Consider the following 23,540-nt stretch of genomic DNA (forward strand, 5'->3'; position numbering starts at 1 on the left):
AATATTATACTTTATTCTTTTTGGGGGAAGTGCAGCTTTAAACCTTTACATGATTCAACTCAACCCAACAAATCAATCTGAACGATCACAGGTGGGAAAAACTTCTGTAAACAAAATAAATAAAACCCAACATTCAATCCACAACATGATTAGAAACATGATTCTCCCAAATCACCAAGAGCTGCACATTAACCACCACAATATATTTTATTCTCTGTGCTTTCAAATATGAACACTGTATACTTTCATCTCTGTTTCATTAGTTTTTGTTAACATCTTCCTGTGCATCACTTTACAGCAGCCAGACTCATTAAAATGAGACTTTGTAGGAGTTCACTTCCTCTCATGTGTTCATCCACAGCAGCTGGACAATAAAGTTTATTGTGACCCTGATACTGCAGCAGATCGCTCTCATCCATTTCCTGTTATCACTTCAAATAGAAACGAGGCTGTAGAGGTTTGGTGCAGGCAGAAAAACAGCTGCAGGGACAATGAAAAGACTTTTCTGCTCCAACTTCTCCCAGCATGCTGAGCTAATGGTTAGTTGGTGTTTTTCTCCAAACACTCTCTCACTCTTCTCTCAACGTGTTCACAATAAACTGTGAGCAGATGTTAAGATATTCATTGTGTGTACTCATGTTGTACATTGTTTAACAGCATTATGGTTACTGTGGTTTAACAGAGACAGTATTTTAGTTGTCACCACAATGAGGCACTGTTTCATTGTAAGAGCACGGATGTTGCATCATCGCGCTCCTAAAACAGAAGAAGAAAATAGATACGGCACCTATGAGAAAAGTTTTGCCGCGTGTTGAAGAGGAATAAAGTTCATAAAATATTAAGGACATTTTTGCCTCCGTCATCATTTTCCTTCGAGTTGATCGCTGTCGATGCTGCAATACTCAACAGCAGACACCGAGGAGAGCAGCAGAAGACCTCATTCAGGAGCTAAACTCAACATGAACTGAACTCACAGTAAAGTTAGCTCGGTGCTTACCTTTAGATGAGCCCACAAACCGAGAGAAACTCCGCGATGAAGCTGCAACTCTTTCCAAACACAGGAAACAGATCAGGGAGCAGAGACCCACGTGGTTCACGCTGATCTCAGCTACGATCCAGGAGACAAGGGTGGGCAGATCGATGCAGATATCGATCAGGACGTTGGTAGTGGTTTACGATTGATACTCCTCCGAGTTCACTATTTTACTCGCTGCGGATGAAGAAGCAGCTGTCTGTTTGAACACCGCTTCTTATGCGGCAGACTCACTTTGCTCCGCCCCCTTCTTCCTGCCCTGCTGGGATTTGTTACTGTGCTGTCACGTGACTCAGCTATGTCCAGAAAACGCATTTGGGCTGCAGAGAGAGAGAGAAAGAGGAGCATCATGTGGAAATATTTTACGGCTGTAAATGAAAATTCTGGAGAACAGATGGAAGGCTTGTCAGCACCTAAAGCCACAGGAGACCACAACAAGCTGTAGAGTTCAGCTTTCAGCTCGTTTGTTTGCAGGGTTGAAAAATGGGCAGCATAGTGGCTCAGGCCTGACAGGAGGACTGGAGGAGCTTGTGCAAGGAATTTGGTTCCGGTAGATGGAGGCTCTCAAGCACAGCAATGTAAAACAAACACACACACACACACACACACACACACACACACACACACACACACACACACACACACACATCTATATATACATTACACATACATACACAAAGCTGTGTAAACCAACTGTATGGTTTATGATGGAGACCCTGAGTCTGGTTCAGCTGCTTTGTTGGGGTCTGTATGTTAAAGAGTCTGTTTACATGGTGGAAGTGGTGGGACTGGGGGGCCTGGAGGAGTTGAAAGTGTGGGGTGGGGGAGTAACAGGTCTGTCCCTGTTTGTGGAAACCACAGGAGGAGCTGTTCAGGCTGTTTCTGGGTGTGAATTGTTGATGGAGTCTTTAAACTTGTAGTTGCTGTTTTCCAGACTGAAGCAGAGTCGTTAGCTGAAAACTGGTTTTAGAGGTTCATTCAGGACACCTTCTCAGGCTCTTACAGCCTTACCTGTATCATAACAAAGTGTATAAACCCCAATCCACCTTTAACATGGTCCTTCTCCCAAACCTTCAAATAGGACTTTCTGGCCCTGTCATAGTAAAGGGCTGCTTAGAATATTAGAGCCAATGTCACAAAGTTCCTCCTGAAGTATAAGTGAGTGAGAGAGTTTCCTCACTTTGCAGCACAACACGTCTCACAAGATTTCTACAAGCAATCAGAGTGAAATTTGTACTTTGTGTTGTCAGATGAACATATGAGACACTTTGACTCTTCAGTGCAGTGTGGAGCCTAACAAAGATCTGTTTTGTGTCCCAGCTGATCAGCAGGAGGAGAAGAGTCTGACGGAGCAGCAGAGGAACATTTTCAGCCATCTGGACTCAGCTGAGTCACTACAGAGGAAACAATGAGCTCAACACAGGAGGTGAGGAAAATATCACAGTTTCACCAAATAATCAGTCACGTCAATTAATGTAGTTTAAAGCCATGTCAGAGGTGAAAGTGTGTGTGTGTGTGTGTGTGTGTGTGTGTGTTCCTGTGCTCATCTCACTGAACAGGTGTACGGGCACTTTGCAGGCCAAATGTCTCTAATCGTTGCCCTAGAAACAAGTTGAATATTTATCTTTGTCTGGAAGCGTGTTTGACCCTCAAAAGACTCAATGCCATCTCTCATGAGCACATTTGCAATGTGTGTATGAAAATGAGTATAACTACTTATTTAACACAAGCTTTGCACAAAGTACCACTAATAAAAGCCCAGTTAGAAGAATGTGTTTCCCACAACTCACTGCCTCTGTTTGTATCTCTGTCACTGCAGGACCAACGTGGAGCGAGAAGTCAGCGCTCTCAGGAGGCCGACAAACCTCACAGAAGAAAGAGAGAGAAAACATACACCTGTGACGAGTGTGGGAAGGATTTTACCGTAAAAGCTTCCCTAAAAATGCATCAGGTCATCCACACTGGAGAGAGACCATTCAGCTGTGACGAGTGTGGAAGGTCTTTTACTGTGTCTGGAAGCTTAAACAAACACCAACTCATCCACAGTGGAGTTAAAGCGTACAGCTGTGATCAGTGTGGCAGAGCCACAGTAACCAGTTACAGAGTCATCTAGTTACCCACTCTGGAATTAAGGCATACAGCTGTGACATCTGTGGCAAAACTTTCAGCCGGATAGACGGCCTAAATACACACCTACGCATTCACACCAGACATGTGTACAGCTGTGGTCAGTGTGCCAAACACTTTGCTATAAACACACAGTTACAACAACACATGTTTACCCACTCTGAGGAACAACCTTATAAATGTGATCTATGTGAGAAGACTTTTAAATCTCCACGTTCCCTGAAAGCACACCAAAAGATCCACACCAGAAAGACTCTACAAGTGCAGTTACTGTGAGGTATGTATTTATATTGTTATCTTGTCAGCCTGACTGTTTGAAACAACTCTGCCTATCAAGTTGTGTTAGCATGTTAGCAATTTTACTGCATGGAAAAACACCTCTGAATGATTATTCAGACTCTAATCACAGGTTTTTAGTGATAGTGTTTGAGGATTGTATTACTGTTATTGTAGCATTAAACTAGTATTAATTTAATGTTTTTACTATTATCGTTTTTACAGCACATTAAATTGAGCTGAGTGTGATAATGTAAACAGTAAAATGCAATTGGACTTTGGCAGAGATGCTCTTTATTTCGGGCGATGTTCAGGATGAAAATGTTGAAGGACTGACTTACACTGTGTTTGTGTCTTTGTTTAGAAGCAGAGCGACACAGATGGATCCAGTTCTCAACCCTGTCATCACTGTGGTGGTGGGAAAGACTTTTTTTGCAACCTTTGTGGAAAAACTTTCAGTCATCAAAAGACCCTAAAATACATCAACGTAGACACACTGGAGACAAACTGAACTACTGTAAAGAATGTGGGAGAGGCTTCACCACTTCAAAGGACTTCAAACAATATGAATGAAAATGTGCCTCGTTACATTTTAAGCTTTCTAAACTGTTCTACTGTAGTGTTCATGTTGAGTGGTTAGCTTTGTTCCAGCAGTTGAATCAAAAATCTGTTTCCTGTTATCATGTTTTTAATGAATGCATCGATCCATGTTTTCTGCAGTTTTTTTTCAGCTTGTTCGTTATGAAATCCTGCAACAGTTAAACCAAAATTTTACATGTTAAATAAAGAAATGGTTTACTGACAAAGAGTTTGAGCCGTGATGTCATTTCCTGTATATCAGAGCAACACCTGAAGTTACCAATGTTTAAAGTCATAGTCAAATTATGTGTCAGCATGACCTTGTGAAAACTGCTTGGCGCTGCTTCACTGTTATCTGCTAACTGTTAGGGCGTAGAAGGACGAAACTCCCAGGATGACCAGTGCCAGAGAGTTGTGTGTGGGGGGATAAAGGAGAAGCTGAGGCATCCCAAAGTTAAAGCTGGCATAACTGAACCTTAATGTTTGATGTGTGTTGTGGTTCTCTTGCGCGCAGTAATTAATAGCTTGAACACAGCAGAGCTTGATATAAAGACCTGGGTAACAACCAACTTTATGCCGCTGATTATACTTGGCCCTAAAATACCTAGAAATGTGGTATCTAACCAGATACTTGCTCTGGATGCCATTACCTTGGCCTCCAGTCACACCTTGGAGTAATATTTGACCAGGACATTAAACAAATATTTAGGTCTGTGTGATGGACTGAGTTGGAAAAGCAGGAGTCACAAGAATTATTAGAAAAACAGGGTTTTTATTCATTTAACCCAAAAATTATGTTTACAAAAGTAATTAATGTTGAGCTCATAAAAAAGGTCAAAGAAACAAAACTGAACTCGGGCAAAGAACTGCAAACTTAACAAACCAAATGACTGCACAAAGAAATATAACTGACCTAAACATGAAATGGCACAGAAGGTCCATCTGCTGTATATCACTGGGAAAGAAAAGAAGGGGAGCTAATTTCACGCAGAGATGGAGAAAGATAATAAAGACAGGAGAGGAAGAAGAGAGGTGAGATTTAAGGGTAAGGACTGCTTATATTAAGAGTCGGTGAAGGTTCTCAGCCATCCAGGTCATCGTAGTCTAAGGAGCTTGGAAAGAAAAGCGTCTGGACTTCCTTAAGTTGCTTGAAGACGCTTCACCTCTCATCCGAGAAGCTTCTTCAGTTCTCAAGAAGCTCATCACAAAGACGGCAGCTGCAGAGAGTGACGGTACAGTAGAGCGACACAAGAGGGCGCCATTACACAAGCTTACTGCTCACAAGCAGCCAAGCACAGCAGCAACTACTGTATACAACTGGAGTAAGGTGGAAATTAACAAAGGACAGTGTTAAAAGTAGAATGAGAGTGGTGTAAGGCAAGTTGAAAGATCCACAATAAGTTTCTATAACATGTTCATCAAAGGTAACTTAATTTCTACTGTACTTCAAAGTGATGCTTTGTAGTTTAGGGAAGAGTTCTGTGTGCTTGTTTAAGGTCGAACTATGAGTGAAGTTCGCAGGGTTCTTTCAGTACAAACGCATCTGCATTAAGAGTGAATGTCATTACAGCTAAAGTATATGCAACAGTAACCCCAGAGTAATACTTAAGGATTTTGAAATCTAAACACAGACCATTAAATGACATTTAACTATACTCACAAGACGGTTGACAAAGATCTCCAAGAGCACTATGCTGTACCACTTACTGCAGTGGAAGAAGATGATGCTGAGCAAATTACAGAACTACAGACTGCTCATAAAAGCGAAAGAGTATGAACACTAACCGAAAAGGCTAAAGAGCTTTAAGAGAAGGACTTCAACATTTTGTGGCGTCAGTGGCGGTCCTAGCCTGTTTGGCGCCCTGGGCGAACACTCCCTCTGCTGGGGCATGTGACCTGGACTCACACTCACTGCAGCCCTGAACTTTTCTAAAAGATACATCTGAAAGGCTTTCTTTGCAATTAAGCAGATCTTTAATCTTTTATCTCCCTGTAATGAAGTCTGCGTGATGTCTGAGTGTAGTCATGTGACAGCTGTGCAGGAAATGGTGATTGAATTAAAAGCCAGCAGGCCTCATCTAAACGCATCTTAAGTGCAGAAGGCAAAACCTATATACCAAAAGCACATTTTGGTCATTGCATTATCAGCGACAGCAGCTGGTGTGGTTCTGCACTGGACGAAGAAAAGAGGTAAAATGATATTATGCCGTCTTTTGAATTTACATGCTGCTTGCATCGATGATGCTTTACAGGTCAGGGGACTATGACTGAATACGGTCATGTTCGGTTTCGTGTAGCGATGGGTAGATGAGGCCTCGTGAAGCGTTTCAGCACAAACTGTATCCATGCTGTGTCGACACAGTGTTGCTGTTTTGCTCCATGCTGACACCTGCTGGACCTTAAATACCATTGCAGGCAACTTGAGACTCACAACAGACACTGATTCAATGGCCAAGTCACACTTGTACACTGTAAGGTATTGTACTTTCCATGGAATCATTTTATATCTTTTACATTGCAAATATTTTACACATCTTTATTTTATACTCTACAAATATATTGTGAATGACATTAAGTGAAAATTAAAATGAAAGTATTGTGAATGTAATATTACCCATTTGACTCAGAGTTTATTATAAATTTCTATTCAGAAAAAAAAAGTTTATCCAATGTTTTTGAATTCAGTCTATTGCATTTTTTTTTGCACCATTTCCACAGCTTTGGAAAACTCACAGGCACAGATGAAGCTGGGCTACACAAAAACTGTAAAGCCAGGTGGATAAGGTTCTGATAATATGTCTTCCTTTCCCCCCAGTACGTTAAAGGATCCTCTGATCTTGGAATTTTTCTCTCCGACACTCTCCACAATACTAAGGGGTTGGCAGTCCTTTATAATAAAATCCAGTACTGCCTGGTCCAGAACAGTCTTCCTAGATGAAAATAATAAAACACATATTAATTAAAACAAATGATGATAAAGATGTTCAGTGTCTATATAGGCCCACCAGTGTTCATCCTCGGTGTGTTTGTCTCCTCATTTTCATGTTTGGCTCTGTAATGCCTAAACACTGAGGAGGTGCTTTTGTTTGTGTAAGAAAGCTCCGCAGAACAGATGCGACATTTAACCTGCATAAAATGAAATAAATAATTTACACTTCAAGTCACATTGCTGTTTTTCCTATTATGATAGGTTACACTGAAACAAAGACAGACAAACTATTACCTTATTTGCAGTTAAAAGATCAAAATGATCCCACACAGCAGAAACATTTCTTTTTCTTTCGGGCTCCATTTTGTTATGGAGAGATGTGTATTTTTTTATCTTTGCGAGAGTAATTTTGTGTTTTTTGGTGGCGACTCATTCCGTTGACAGATGCGGAACCTTTTAAACACAGATTGGGTCGTTGGCAATGAGCGATACTGCAGCTGTGTCGATCACGTGACTTTTTCTTAAAGCGACGCACGCAGGCTTTGCTATGTGAGCTTGATACATGCGTCGGTGTGTCAGTGTTGCAGGACCCATCACATTAAATCATTTTTCTTGTTTCTGTTGCAGATTTGTCCCACAGCTTTGAAAACCAGTTACATGTTTAATCCGATGATCCTGCAACATTTTCTGGTTTGTTTGGGAGAGTTTTTGGTGACGAAATATGCAAATGGGTGTTCAACAGAAAATAACACGACAAGTTACAAAAACCCCCGCAGATTTAATAAGTTTGTTTTTGAGTTGAATATCGCATATTATTCATTTTGACCTGTAACACAGTCTGAAGTGTATTTCATGCCCGTAACTTCACTTGCATGTGTAAACAGGCCCCTTTTTAACCTTTGCAGCAGGAATTATGGTTCTGAACTTAAAGAAACATAAAAACAGTCACTGCACCATAACTTTCATGATTTTAATGAAAACGTTAATGAAAAAAAACTTTGACTACAGGGAGCTTTGTGTTTGACTTCATCCACCTCATGTAAACTATACTATACTCACTCTACACCTACGACTGCACGGCCACTAACAGCTCCAACATCATTGTGAAGTTTGCGGACGACACTACAGTGGTGGGTCTTATCACCAACGGTGATGAGACGGCTTACAGGGAGGAGGTCAGCGCCCTGACCCACTGGTGTCAAGACAACCATCTCACCCTCAACGTCGCAAAGACAAAGGAGTTGATAGTGGACTTCCGGAGGTGCAGAGAAGTACACACCCCCATCACCATCAACGGCGCTGCTGTGGAGAGAGTGAGCAGCTTCCGGTTCCTTGGTGTACATCTGGCTGAGGATCTTACGTGGTCAGTACACACAAACAAAACAGTGAAGAAGGCGCAGCAGTGCCTCTTCTTTCTCAGGAGACTGAAAAGATTCGGCATGAGCCCCCGCATCCTCAGGACCTTCTATCACTGTGCCATTGAGAGCATCCTCACTGGATGCATCACCACCTGGTATGGCAACAGCACCGCCTACAACTGCAAAGCTCTCCAGAGAGTAGTGCGGTGCTCTGAACGGATAATTGGAGGTGAGCTTCCCTCCCTCCAAGACATCTACAGGAAGCGCTGCCTGAGGAAAGCGGGGAGGATCATCAAGGACTCCAGTCACCCCAGCCATAAACTGTTCAGACTGCTTCCATCAGGAAGGAGGTTCTGCAGCATCCGGTCCCATACCAGCAGACTGAGAGACAGCTTCTTCCACCAGGCCATCAGACTGCTGAACACGTCATAGACACCTCAGCTTCACTACTGGAACTTTAACATTATGCACTCCATACTGTACAGTAATGCCACTGTTTTGCACATATTCAACTCTGTATATTTTATATATTTTATTTATTGTTTACTCTATTTAATTTGTAAAATATGTGTACACACACACACACACACACACACACACACACACACACACACGTGTAGAAAAATATTTAGTATACACATCCAGAAATGCATATACTATTATTTCAGATGTAGCCATTCTTGTATTTTGCTTGTTTACATTATTGTATTTTGCACAACTCTGTTGCTTGTGAAACTCGCACACAAGAATTTCACTCACATGTGCTGTACCAAAGTACCTGCACATGTGATGTGACAATAAAAGTGATTTGATTTGATTTAAAAGAAAACTGTGGACAGTAGGTCCCTGGTGAGGAGGCGGGACACAGTGGAGAATGTAACTGTAACTGCTCCTGAAGGTTTTTCATGTTCGAAGTAGAATAAAGGGCCATGCTCCAACTGATGTTCAGCCAGTATTTTAATCTTCTTTTCACCAGCAAACACCGTGAAAAAATATGATGAAACGATCAATGAAAAACACGGATATTACATCAGCAGAACAAAAATTACAACTCAAATAAAACATACACACAAAGTAAATGCACCAACATACCGTGTGCGCCTTTCTACTGAACATTCATGAGCAATTGTAGTCCATATCTTCTATATTTCCACCCTTTACACAGGCCAGCATTCTCTTTCTGGCTCGAGCCTTCAGTCTCTGGTGACACGTGCACTTAATTGAGCATCACCCCAAAGCATGCGCACCACAAAGCGCCACACTCAGGCCAACCAGTAGGTGGCGACAACACAACATGAATCCAGATTAAACACCAAAGTTTGAACATTGCAATCACAAAATAATTACATTTCAATGCGACGGCTACAGTAACAGTAATGGTGCGTCAACGGAGCTCGTATTTGTTACTCTGGATCTTTCTGACGATTGTAGATGGAGGTGAGTGAGATGTTTGCTGTCAGTTGATCAGAGCGTTTGTAAAAAAAAAAAACATTTTGGGGAACTTGGTCGAAACTTTTCACTGTATTCAGTTTTCACGCTTTGGCTCTGCGACTGGACTTCTTTCGATGTTTCGTGAAGGCATTTACTGCTCCCTCGTGACAAGGCGGGGTTTGTTCATTTATCTATTTATTTATTATCCCTGGCTGGAACTGAACCAACGAACTTTTGCTTAGAAGTAACGAAAATAAAGATCTACAATAAGCATCTTAACAGAGTACAGGCTGTAATAAGAAGCTTGGCGTCTGTGTTCTTCAAAAGACGCATAAACTTTTTAGTTAAAAACATTAAAAATCAGGAAACAAACTCAGCCCGACTACACGGGATTTCCTGCGACGGAGGGAAAGCCCTGAAAATCTCAGCAGGCTGAACAAAAATCTAAACGTAGACATGATGTCGCAGTCAGGATTTGAGTAATGCGTCGTATTTATCAGTGGGTCTGGAAATGCTTTTAAAGCGGAGAAGTTAACGGTCGGGCTGGGTGGGAGACGTCCTCTTCCTGAGCGACTACAATGGGACAGCAGCAAAAGCACATCTCGGCTTTTATTCGTAGCCAAAGCCAGTTACACGAGTCTGGACGGCACGTCAGTGAATGGGCTCCATAGTTAACTTTGATTATTAGAGGAAACTGTAGTTTGGTTATTGGGGCTTAGAGCAGAGGAGACATGCATCACTGTGCTTGTTAATCATGTAAATATAATCAGTAACTGAAATCTCTGAACACTGAAGTCCTTATGTCTGAATATTTGCGAAGATCAAGTATCAATGTTACTTCCTTTTTCCCTTCCTCTTCTGAAAACCTCATTCTAAGTACTTTAAACATTTCAGTTTGCTTTCCAATCAGTCCGCCCGCTTTCACTTACAAAATATTAAACAGAAGTCCAAGTTCTGTAATTTAGGTTGTAAAAATACAGCATATCAAAACACAACATAGCTAAAGATCTACAATAATTAAAAGAGTACAGGCTGTAATAACAAGCTCACACTCAGGGTTAGACACAATGTTAATAATCAGGGCCGTGCAGAGAGGTTTAAAGGGGCACATTGAACCAGGCTGAATAACAACAACACACATTCATCAAGAATCTAATATGGGCAACAAGGCAAAGCAAACGTAGCCGATGCTTTACCTGATGGGTACAATGTTGCTGTTGAGGGGTTGCTGTGGATAGTGCTGGTGGGCAGGGCTGTGTTGATCTGAGACTGTAGACATTAAAAAGTCCACAGGAGAGATGGTAGCTGATTAAACAAGTGTCATGAGATAATAACAAAATGCAAAGATTGGTGACAGCGCTTTGAACCATAAGGCAACAAAAAACTGTGAGAAATAATTTAGACTCTGCCTGTGAATCACTCTTTGCTTCTCTTCTTCCTTCCATCCCATCATTTCATATATCACTCTCTACTTGCTATGTGAGAACAAAGCACAACTTGCTATTGCAATAAACTATAAGCTAATTATCCACACCTAACAACTCTTGCACTTAATCTATAATAAAATGATGACAGAAAAATGTTATAGCCCTGCCTTTAGTAGCCTCACACAGCTCTGCTGTTTCCTCCTCATGTCCTTACCAGCCATGTCTGGACAATGTTATATCATGAGTAATATTTTTTTTAAAAATCCATCAAAATAAAACACACACAGTGACATTTTAGACCTTCTTCAGAATACTGTATATACTATGGGCATCATGGTGCTGATCCAGAATCCTTACATTATTATTTATTACTAGAGCTACAATAATAAAGCAATGAGGAGGGGGAAGTAATAAATATGAAATAATGTATTTATGATGATTCCATTTGTTTCACTATCCACTCTGTGCAGGGCAAAGCTTATTACATGTTTAAACTGTAGAGATACAATAATGTTACTGCTGTAAAATCCTAATTTTGTCTTATTTAAAATATAAATCTAATATAATCTGCTTCTTAATGTATGTTCTTTAAAATACAGCGTGTGTTTTTTAAAATATTATAATAATGCATAATTATGTGGACATGCATATTAGATCGTTTTTAGTGAAATATAATCCCTCCAGAAAGGCAGGAAAAGCCCGGAAACTTACTTTAAAACTAAATATGTTCCCTAAAACGGTGACAGAGCTACAGACCCATGACAGCCTTACACAGGTAGCCAGCAGCTATGACCAGCACTACATGTGCAGTTAATAAAAGGACAGGTAATGTTTGTCGCGCTGTTGCACACACAGCACGCTCGTTTGTTTCAGTTCGTCAGTTGCCACAAGACAGCTTACCAACGTGTACGTAATAAGCTGATACTCCTGTGTGCTACACACTACAGTGTACGCTGTACACCTACTTACTGGTTGTGTCGCATCAGTCTGTGTCTCTGAGTTAACTTGTGTTTCTCCTACAGCTCTGGACCGCTAAAAATGCGCGTGCTCTTTGTGAGCTCGTTCCCGGCTCGTAACCAGCGCGTTCTCCCGTCTGATGCAAGCCAGATCCTTTTATTTAGCAAAACTGTGATTAATAGTTAAATATAACATTGTTGAGGGGCACAGACAGGACTCCGCACGCGCGCACACACACACACACAAAAAATCTTTTAAAAGTTGCCTCAACAAAAGGGCACTTTGGGCACTCATCAGGAAAGGGGCGGGTGCTCAAGCCCCTCTAGCCCCCCCTCTGCACGTGCCTGTTAATAATGTCTGAGACCTACAGTCAAAATGTTTGATTACAAAGACCGAAACTAAGAATCCCATCACTCAAAATCTGTTTCACTTAGTGAACTGAACCAAACGTAAGAGCAGATTTCAAACAAGAGAAGTTCGATAAATCACAGCCGACTGTCCAACATGAATACAAATGTAATAGCCTGCACACACTCATCACCAGCAGGTACATCTTGTTGCGTCCTCTTGCCTTCAGAGCTGCCTTCATCCTTCATTACAAAGACGCAGCTATTTTCTGGAAACCCTCCTCTGAGATTCTGTTCCACGTTGACTTGATAGCTTCTCACAGCTGCTGGAGATTTGTCAGATCCGTGATGTGAATCTGCCGTTCCACCACATCTCATAGTTGCTTTATTGGCTGTCGTTTTATAGCAGTGAACTCACAGCCATTTTCAAGAAGAGAGCGTGCTCTCCTCCTGCCTGGGTGTTTGGAGCTAGATGTGCAGGGGCCACGACTGAGAACAGGCTGCTCAGAGGGTAATTAACACTGCCCAAAAATCACTGGCTGCCCTCTGCGACCCCTGGAGGCCATGGCCAGATCCTCCTGTGTCAGAAAAAGCAGGACTATCTCAGGTGACCTCTCGCACCCCGTCCACCACCTGTTTGACTGCTGCCCTCTGGTCAGTGCCTCGGGTAAATCTCCCACTATTTAAACCCTAGTGGGAGTTGCCCATTAAGACAGAAATAATGGCTGTCCAACACAATTTTTAAGCTCTCCTCTAGTAACAGTACGAAGTTACAACATGTAACCTTTGCAGGAAGAAGTGCTGCAGCTGTTATGTATACAGTGCTGTGTAAAAGTTTTGAGCCACCACTCGTGTTTTTATAATTCACTAGAAAAATTGAGGAATTTGCAAACATTCATGGAAATACAGCATATAGGGCAAAATCGGCATTTACACAACTGTAACATGCTTGAAAGTCAACGTTTGGTTTGACCATATTTATTCTTCAACACAGCCTGAACTCTTAGGCAAGCTTATTTCTAATATTTTAAAGTTAGATGTTCTTATGTTTCAGGTACATGGGCCAGACGTGGCTGTCAAAAAGGCCAGGTGGGTCAGATACTAATAGTTGTGCTATGGACAGATTCCCCCACCTGAGCTGTAGATCTCTGCAGCTCGTCCAGAGTCACCATGGGCCTCTTGGCTGCATTTCTGATCAGCGCTCTCCTCGTTCGGCCTGTGAGTTTAGGTGGACGGCCTTGTCTTGGTAGGTTTACAGTTGTGCCGGACTCCTTCCATTTCTGAATGATGGCTTGAACAGTGCTCCGTGGGATGTTCAAGGCTTGGGAAATCTTTTTGTAGCCTAAGCCTGCTTTAAATTTCTCAATAACTTTATCCCTGACCTGTCTGGTGTGTTCTTTGGACTTCATGGTGTTGTTGCTCACAATATTCTCTTAGACAACCTCTGAGGCCGTCACAGAGCAGCTGTATTTGTACTGACATTAGATCATACACAGGTGCACTCTGTTTAGTCATTAGCACTCATCAGGCAGCGTCTATGGGCAACTGACTGCACTCAGACCAAAGGGGGCTGAATAATTATGCACACCCCACTTTGCAGTTATTTATTTGTAAAAAATGTTTGGAGTCATGTATGATTTTCGTTCCACTTCTCACGTGTTCACCACTTTGTGTGGGTCTTTCACGTGGAATTCCAATCAAATTGATTCATGTTTGTGGAAAAGTTCAAGGGGACGAATACTTTTGCAAGTCGCTGTATGTGTTTAATTTTAGTGTTTGTCTGTTCTGATGTTTCAGATACTGAGGTGTCCTGTGTTTTCATGGAGAGATGCGTCTTACCGTGCAGTTTCAAGATTGGGAATGAAATCGTCATCCACTGGTTTAAGACACCAAGAGACCTTCATGTCCACTCATTCTACTACAGCAGAGACCAGCTTGGAAACCAGGACCAGTACTACAGAAACAGGACTTCACTGTTCAAGGACCAGATCTCCAGTGGAAATGCCTCACTCCAGCTGACAAGTGTGGAGGTTCAGGATGAGGGCAGATATAAGTGCCACACCAGCACCATCACGGGAAACCAGGAGTCATTTGTCAACCTAAAAGTGGACGGTAGGAGAAACTTGCAGTGAACATCAGCTCAGTTCTCCGTGCACTGTCAGATGAATGAAGATTTTGTGTTCATTTTTGTCATCAGATTAATGATGAGTTTTTGATCCGTGATTTTTTGTTGCAGCTCCAGTTAATAAGGTCAAAATGAATCAGGTTGAAAACAGGATCAGTTGCAGGTCAGAGGGGATCTACCCTGAACCTCAGCTCACCTGGTCCACAAGCCCTCCATCCAACATCACCTTCACTAACACCACCACAGTCGAGCGGACTGAGCAGCTGCTTTACAACATCAGCAGCTCTCAGATGCTTTCAGCCGGTGTTTATCACCTGCTCTTTATCTGCACCATCAGCACTCGCAGGAACAGGAGGAGAGCCACTCTGCAGAGACTATGTGAGTATTTCAACCAAACTAGGAGAACTGCAGATGGGACGTAGATAACTAGGAAAAATATGAAGGAAAACTGCATTAAATATGTTGTCTGTAAAATTAAAACAAACAAACAAAAAACACAAAACCTGTTTATCTATCCTGATGAAACAATGCAAGGAAATCTCTATCCGTGATGTATCTTCGTCACCATGCACTTTCAGATAAAATGCAGCATCCACACAAAGACTGTGGACCTTTAAAAAGTGTCAAGATGAACAAGGCGCACCAGAATGATCAAAAAGCAGAAAAGTTAAAGGCGGACTTTGGATGTGGTTTATGCAAAAAAGAAGAAAAAACTGTTGAGCTCTCTCTCATCAAAACACTGTTAGAAAATACAGGAATTTCTTTAAATATCAGTAATAACATACATATATCAGTATGTGGAGGGCTCAGCTGCAGGGGTCTATATGAGCTCAGTGAAAACAAGGAAGATTGGTCTGCCAGCGGGGCAGAGGTCACTGAGGTATTTATTAAGCTGTTTGGTGGTTGGTGCACTGAGGTGGATGAAATTCAACTCAAGTTCTTTTAGGCTTTGGGTCTTGAAGGCTTCTCCTGGGTGACATCAGTGGGGGTTTGGGGACAGCTCCTCCGGATTGGTGCTCTGGATCCACAGAGGAACCAGAGGGTTCACATTTCTCAGCCATCCTGGGAAGGTCCGTGCTACGATACTTTTAGGAAGACTCCAAGCTTCAGGAGGAACAGTGCAGCATGGATCAGTCTGATACCCTGTTACAAATATCTGAGGATATTGACTTGGATGTTTTGTTCTAGAAGTGAAGCACAACAGTGGGTGTGTGATGACATTCGTAGACGACATCACGAGTTCCTGTTGATATCCCAAATTCATGGCTGTCTGAGAGTCCCTCAGAGTCAGGACTCCTCTTCTTTACCATTTTTCCTGCTTTTTGTTACAGAATTAAAATCACCAAACACAAACTTTGTATCCTTAACTTTTGCCGGTGAGTTTAAGTTTCGCTTCTCGTCCAATTGCATTCTGTCTTCTCTGCATTGTAAGATGCTGTGGCAACAGAACCTGAAAACTCAAGCAAATATCACATCACTGATGAGTGTTGGACAACGCTCTTTGCTGGGGTCTTTTGGCTGGTGAGGGTTCACTATGTGGTTACCATGGATATGTCTGTGAAGGTTCTCAGTCATCCAGGTCATCGTAGTCAAAGGAGCTTGCAAAGAAAAGCGTCTGGACTTCTTTAAGTTACTTGAAGACGTTTCACCTCTCATCCGAGAAGCTTCTTCAGTTCTAAGGTCAAATGGTGGAGAGTCCCAGATATAAACCTAGTGGGAGTTTCCCCCCCACAGAGGGACAAAAGGACCCCCTGATGATCCTCTAATTGCCTGAGCCAAGGTGTGAAACTGGGTGTGGGTCTCAATCAGCCAGAGTTTCGGGTGAGTTCATTGTGAAACCTGGCCCCACCTTATCATGCAAATTCCTGAGATCAGATGGCCCAGGATGTGAGTGGGCGTTAAGGCAAAACGTCTTCAAGTATCTTAAAGAAGTCCAGATGCTTTTCTTTGCAAGCTCCTTTGATTACCATGGATACATGACGCTCTGTGTGGGAGTGCTCGCCTCGGCTCGGTGTTGCTTGGGGCTGCATGGACCTCTTAGTAATTTCCCAAGACTGTAGTTTTTAATATTGTTGTTAATCATTTACGTTGTATGCCTTCAGCTGATATCAGTGGTCCCAGCACTGGTGTGACAATCCCCTGCACCCCCTCAAACACATCACTCACCAACTTCACCCTCCTCTGGAGATTCAACCACACTCAGACCGTCCTGAGCCAGTCCTGGACCGACGTCACCTACTCTGTGTCAGACGGGTGGAGGCAGAAGGTGGAGAATGTGTCCAAGTCAGGCAGCCTCATGCTAAAGGACTTATCCACAAAGCAGGAGGGGATGTACACCTGTAAGCTCAGTAATGCTGAGGAGACGCACATTACCCACATCCACCTGAGAATAACTGAAGGTAAGATCGAGCTGATATAAAACACTGCAGGGAGAAACTTGCCCAGCTGATGACCAGATAAAGCCAGATTTCTAAAGAAATTAATTAATCATTGGGCGATCGTGGCTCAAGAGTTGGGAGTTCGCCTTGTAATTGGAAGGTTGCCGGTTCGAGCCCCGGCTTGGGCAGTCTCGGTTGTTGTGTCCTTGGGCAAGACACTTCACCCATTGCCTACTGGTGGTGGTCAGAGGGCGCCAGTGTCTGTGCGCCCCAGGGTGGCTATGCAAATAAATTTGGATAATTGGACAAAAGCATAAAATAAACTACTAAATGTGTATTTTGGACATTTTCTTTGCATTGGTTTAAAAAGTGAAACAACATGACCCAAAATCTCAACTTCTCATAACAAATAACTTCTTACCTGTAGAGTCCTGACTAAATGTGTAACCATGCACCTGCCAGAGCTTTTATTATTGCATTTGTAAAGTGGGGACATTCAGCCAGACAAAGACTTATTCTACTCAGAAATAATAATAATGGATTGGATTTATATAGCGCTTTTCAAGGCACCCAAAGCGCTTTATAATACCACTATTCATTCACTCTCACATTCACACACTGGTGGAGGCAGCTACAGTTGTAGCCACAGCTGCCCTGGGGCAGACTGACAGAAGCGAGGCTGCCATATCGCGCCATCGGCCCCTCTGGCCAACACCAGTAGGCAAGTAGGGTAAAGTGTCTTGCCCAGGGACACAACGACCAGGACAGAGAGCCCAGGGATTGAACCGGCGACCTTCCGGTTACAGATGCAATTCCCAACCCCCTGAGCCACGGTCGCCCACACCCAGAAATGTTTGCTGTTGAAACATAACTACACAGACCAATAACGTAAAAGTAAAGATTCAGTGTAACTGTATCAAAAGTGAACCTATCAGTGTTTCTGCAGCTATGACCTCGTGTTATTACTGCACGTGAGCTTTACTCATAATTTCCTAAAATAAGACATGTGAGCGACTGTGAGGGGAACAATTGGAGGGGAAATGGACTTTTTTACAGGTTTCTCTCTTCATGGTTCAGTTAACAAGTTAAAGCTTATTGAGGAAGTGAATCTGTCAGTTGAACCAAAACAGAAAACATAACTAATCCTGATGCAGCAGCAAGTTTTACTGTCACTTAGTCATCATACACTTCAGTTTTTGAATAATTCAGCAGTAAAACAAGCCTGTCGGGATTACAGTAATATTCTGGTGCGCAAACTAGTATGAAGTATTAAGTCAGCTGTGTTTATACTTATAAAGATCATGTACATTCTTTGATAATCACCAACATTATGATTAGTAACTGTACTTTCATTACACATTTTTCCACAGGGGCTCGCTCTAACACTGCAGTCATTACTACAGCTGTTATGTGTGGACTGGTATTGATCGGCCTGTCGATCGCTGCCCTAATCTCCATCAGGAGGTCTGTGCTACACTTTAATCACTTTGTTTGACTTTGAGTTGTTTATAGTCCAGGGTTGAATCACTGCAGTGTCTACACACCATAGAGTGTGATGGCGTTTGTTTGTGCTGGTCTGTCTGCATCGTTCTGCCATCATGAGGGAAACTAATCTGTTCATGTCACACTTTGAGCTGATAAATATTGAACAGCTGGTACTTTTGTTCAAGTAAAAAAAAAGAAAGTTGATTCTGTTCATCTGCACGTAGCGTTTTGTGGGAGAAACGTTTCGTCACTCATCCAAGTGACTTCTTCAGTCTCAGCTGACTGCAGGTTTCAATCTTATAAACAGTACATTTGCATAATGACTGAAATCAGCCCACTGAAGGAACAAAGGGCTGGGAGGTCAGTTCCTTAATCTTAAGCAGAGAGTTTAGATGAAGGAACTCGGGAACTATGTTACTGATGACACCCAGTTTGTGCTCCAGTGGATGACGAGAGTCAAACCTTAAATACTGATCCGTATGTGTAGGTTTATGGTGCACGTCTGCTCCCACAAAAACGCTACGTGCAGAATCAACCTTTGGAGATTTACTTACCTGGATGATTGAGCATGCACCAAGACAATGAAACTCTCAGGGTTTTTTACAATAAGGTGAAAAGAAAGCACCAAAAACATCAGTGAAGTACAAAAACAATAAAAATATATAACAAATATAACAAGAAACAAACAACTTAATGAAACAGGAAATAAACTAATTCATTGTGGATACAGAAAAATGAATACTAAACTAACGGATCCTATAAATAGATTTTTAAAAATCTAAATTTTTCTACTTGATATGATGTAACAGCTACTGTAGATTAGACATGAATGACTTTCTGACCTTCTTATTCTGAGGACGAATATGTGTCTTACTGTCTTTTTATTTTGCAGGTGACTGTGTAATGAAGCCGAGCCTCATCCATAACCTTTGTTCATGGCATCAGCTGAGTTTACCTCATCATTGCCAACGTCTCTAATACATAGTTAATATTACATTGATTCATTAATTGTACTAAATTTAATAATCAGGAAGTTAAGAAAGGATTCATCAATCATCCGCAGGACAGTTGGATAGAACAGCAATAATCACATGAGCCTTCTTTTTCTGTGTATTACAATATACAGCTACCCACTGCTGCTAACGCGCTACAGACACGCGGCCTTTGTATCGTCGTCACAAACCAGGATGGACTCTGTTTTGTTCAGAGTCACAACAAAGAGAAACCTTATTTTACTACCTGATGAAGAACAAAGTAAAAACATAGTGACGTAGAGTTAACCATTAGGCTGTTTTCACCAACAGTCTCTGTATGCAGTCAGCTCAGATCAGACGCTGCTGTGATTTGAAAAATGCTGACCCCTGGTGGACAAAGTCTTAATTACAAGAACTAGTTCAACTTGACTCACTTGTACTTGTTTAGTCTACGAAACAATTGATAGACTAAACATGCTGTATCAGTATTATTAGAGGTGGGGAAATGGACCATAAGCATATTTGTCTGTTCAAAGATGTTTGATGAAGGACCATCACTGAGAACTCTTGAAAACAACGTTTGTAAATCAGCAGTCTTGCCTTTGACAATCTGTTGTGTTTAAAGGATGTGCTGAATGTGTTTATGCTTCAATTGATTCCTTTTCTTTCAAGAATTGTCTCCAGTTTTATTCTTACCTGAAGTGAAAACATCCCAGTGAAAATGTGGCCAACTGTCAGTTTAGACAAAGGTTTCAAAACAGCCACAGCTGTTAGTTTGTGTGTGTAAGCTAACAGCTAAAATAATGTTAATTATTAGTTTTTAGCGCTTAGTTTTTTATGTTGTTTAGTCTAGAAAACATTTTTGGCCAATACTCTGACAGTATTATGATCACTATGATCACAACACAGCTAAACACAGATCAGGTTCAGCATCTAAACTGCTGATGCAGACCTCTATAGAGGGGGGACGTCACGCTCTGACGTTTTTCTGGCCTAATGTTTAACACTGAAATGTTTCCCATTTAAAAAATTTCAAAAACGCCTTTTTCGATTGATATATGTTTGTAATTTGCTGATATTTGCACAATTTGAATGAAAATGTGAATTTCTGTAAATGTCTTAATTAAAAAACAGTGGTCGCATGCCAATAAAGATTTCTGTCATAATGTATATGTAAGTGAAGAACTGAGACTTTATTTTTTCAACCCTGTGATACTTAGTGTATCACATTTGATACATCACATTACATCATCAATAGTGATGCGCGAATCGTTCAATACTGGAGAATCACTTTACTGACTCATGAATCATGATTCACAAGTCCAACTGACTCACTGACTCATCCCTGTTGCTGTTAGCAGCAATGTATCTAGCTTATAATTAAAATTGTGGAGAAAAACACAACATCCAGTATCTTAACAAAAACATTTCTGCTCTGAACTGGAAGAAAAGACCTTGAGTAGAAGCTCAACATTGGTTGAGCTTCTACTCAATGCGCTTTAACCAATGTTAAAGCGCATTACCGCCCCCAGGCTCACATTTCAGTGGACATTTAGATGAGAAAATATATATTTAACACATTTAAGGAAAATACTAATAAAATAAAAATAAACAAAATAAATGTTTATTAAGCAATTTTGATAGGAAAGTGCTTAATTTTAGAAATTTTTTTACTCTTTTTTTTGCTCTATAAAATAGTTGTTTTTAGAATCATTCATCTTAGCAGTGGGATTTACATGAAAAGAGAAACAAATTAAGTTTGAGTGAAAATGTACATTTTTTTGCACTCTCTGGTCAACTGACTCAGTGAATCAAATGACTCAAAAAAGCCGATTCACTTTGGTGAGTGACTCATTAAAACTCGATTCAGTAAAAAGTATCAAATTTACCATCACTACCTGTGTCGGGTAATCTCGGCGAGTTTTTGTGAAGCGCGTATCGAGGCTCGCTTTGATTACGTATGCAGTGACTGATTCAGTAACTGGCTCGCCGGTTCGCGCCAGATTCGAAATAAAATGGGCAGCAAAACACAGCTGATTGGAAGAAGGAAGAGATTTTTTTAAAATCTCATCTCTTCTAATAAAGTATGCACACAGTAATAAATATCACGAATGATAAGAACCATAATATAAATAAACAACACTACAGATCCTATAATCTGATTTCTGTCTTTTAGTTTTTTAAAAAGTGAAGCGCCACACACTAGTTTGTGTCATTATCCAGATGTACATAAGCATTACACAGTTACTAGGGGTGGGTTTTGATGATCGATTAAAATCGATTCTTGGATAACGTCATATCGATTCATTAAAATCCTGAATCAATTTTTTTTATATAAATGTATTTTGCCCGAAATGCCAGAATCTCAGGTTAAACCTCACAAAATTTCAACAACCACCAAACAGCTAAAGCAGTAAATGAGAGCAGGAACACGGATTCTGCACAAAGACATAAACACAAAGCACAGAGCCTCCGACGGATCAGAAGCAGTGAGATGTCGCCTTTCTCACCCGACGGCTCGTACGTGGACATGGACACGGTCGGGACTGAAAGCCGACAGCTCGCTGATTCTGATGTTTCGGCGGGTCCGCGCTTTGTGTTTACGCCCTTTTTGCACCGATTCTAAAGCTGTTTGATCTCTCTCCAAACAATATTGACCGAACCAGCAGCAAACAAAGATTCAAACTACGCTTCACATAAACGTCGTCATGAATTCCAAATGAATCATCACAATGCTTCGAACCATGAGTCGACCAGTTGGATGGAAAGCTTCAGTTCATCACAAGGCTTCATCTCACCATCACTACCAAGACGGACCACTATCTGAAACAACTTGTCAAGTGAGCACAGAGCAGAAGTACACAAGGGTGAAGGCTTATGAGAAGTGTTGGCACTGGGATCTGCAAAGTGTCATCTTAAGACTACTTGCAAGCAATTTATAAAGACCCACCCGGATGCCCTCCATGCTGTAAATATAAAGCATGTTCCAGACGACAGGCCTGCTCCCAGAGAAAATTATGTATTCAATCTGAATCAATGGTCAGGCTGCTACCTAGTACTGCTGTTAATATTTAATCAAGTACCATTTATATTGTCAGATAGACCCTATATAATATTCTTGCTCTTATACACAGCGACTTTACCATTTCTGGTTCGGGACCACTGTCTTCTAAAGGCTGGTAAATCTTCTGGTACAAAATGTGAAGAAGTAAATGTGATGCATTCAGCTATGAATGGAGCGGACAATGTACACTCCAATAGTGGATTTAGTGATCAGTGGTCATGACACTTTGCATACTAATGATCAAGGAACTGACCTCACAGCCCATTGTTCATTCATTATGCAAAAATTATGCAAGTGTTTATAAGATTGGAGAAACCTGCAGTCAGCTGAGACTGAAGAAGTCTCTGGGATGAGTTACGAAACGTTTGTCCCACTGAAAACGCTACGTCCAGATGAACAGAATCAACTTCTGGGATTTCCTTACCTGGATGATTGAGCGTGCATCTAGATATTACCCACAATTACTTAGGTACACGGGAACAAAGGGACAGCAAGTCAGTTTCTTACAGAGGAAGAAATAAACAAATAATTATACTGCAATTAATTTTAAGCAGTGTGTAATTATTCAGAAAAAGACGGAAAGATACGTCACATCTTTCTACATTTAATTTTTCATATGATTCAGTTAATCTTTTACATCCTGCCTGGATAAAATGACGAAAATATATGACTTACAATAAAAATATTTTTACTGCAACATAACAAAAAATGAAGGTTTGTGTCTTCATGGAGCAAAACACACTCACATCCTGTAAGAAAACAGACCACTGAAAACATTAAATATATTCTTACCCACGTGTAATTTTCCACATACTGCCTGTTTAAAATGACACAAATTTATGAATTTACTTTTTTTTACTGTAACATTAAAAATTGCAGGAATGGTTGTGTCCTTCTGGAGCAAAACAGACTCACACAATATTGTAAGACAATAGAGCCCATTTAAAACACATTTCCTGTGAGTTACAACAGAAGTGGCGCAGCACTGCCACTGATAATTACCTCACAATGAACAGCCAAATAAACAGTAACAGGTCTGACAGTTTGACC

The 23,540-nt window shown here is 41.3% G+C and overlaps 1 protein-coding gene and 1 pseudogene across 5 annotated transcripts; both read left to right on the forward strand.

Moving 5' to 3' along the window:
* The first annotated feature begins 1,170 nt into the window (after positions 1-1,170).
* On the forward strand, positions 1,171-4,196 carry LOC147321708 (uncharacterized; annotated as a pseudogene). Its single transcript, XR_015131002.1, has 4 exons — positions 1,171-1,611; positions 2,354-2,459; positions 2,853-3,437; positions 3,804-4,196. The product of XR_015131002.1 is annotated as an uncharacterized LOC147321708 (transcript).
* A 5,414-nt stretch (positions 4,197-9,610) lies between these two features.
* On the forward strand, positions 9,611-20,582 carry LOC147321709 (V-set domain containing T-cell activation inhibitor 1-like). 4 transcript variants are annotated; one of them, XM_086305851.1, is made up of 6 exons: positions 9,611-9,739; positions 14,262-14,576; positions 14,701-14,967; positions 16,692-16,988; positions 18,338-18,431; positions 19,579-20,582. In XM_086305851.1, exons 1-6 carry the CDS (start codon positions 9,679-9,681, stop codon positions 19,724-19,726), a joined length of 1,182 nt encoding a protein of 393 aa, XP_086161977.1. In that variant the 5' UTR covers positions 9,611-9,678; the 3' UTR covers positions 19,727-20,582. The 4 variants fall into 4 exon arrangements, with proteins under 4 accessions (XP_086161977.1, XP_086161978.1, XP_086161976.1 ...); XM_086305850.1 differs by lacking the exon at positions 9,611-9,739 and adding an exon at positions 13,411-13,710; XM_086305853.1 differs by lacking the exon at positions 9,611-9,739 and adding an exon at positions 13,414-13,710 and having other exon boundaries at positions 19,345-19,721.
* The last annotated feature ends 2,958 nt before the right edge of the window (positions 20,583-23,540 follow it).

Source organism: Aulonocara sp. 'chitande type north' Nkhata Bay, linkage group LG9 (assembly GCF_057382095.1).
Source record: "Aulonocara sp. 'chitande type north' Nkhata Bay isolate Kocher_YH1m ecotype deep benthic linkage group LG9, A_spYH_male_GT1.1, whole genome shotgun sequence".
Lineage (NCBI taxonomy): Eukaryota > Metazoa > Chordata > Actinopteri > Cichliformes > Cichlidae > Aulonocara > Aulonocara sp. 'chitande type north' Nkhata Bay.

Bases quoted from the DNA above. Each gene is read 5' to 3' on its own strand.
- LOC147321709 (XM_086305850.1), top strand. From the start codon at position 13,635: ATGGGCCTCTTGGCTGCATTTCTGATCAGCGCTCTCCTCGTTCGGCCT. The intron at 14,577-14,700 runs GTAGGAGAAACT...TTTTTGTTGCAG, and splicing joins TGTCAACCTAAAAGTGGACG to CTCCAGTTAATAAGGTCAAA. The intron at 14,968-16,691 runs GTGAGTATTTCA...GTATGCCTTCAG, and splicing joins AGCCACTCTGCAGAGACTAT to CTGATATCAGTGGTCCCAGC.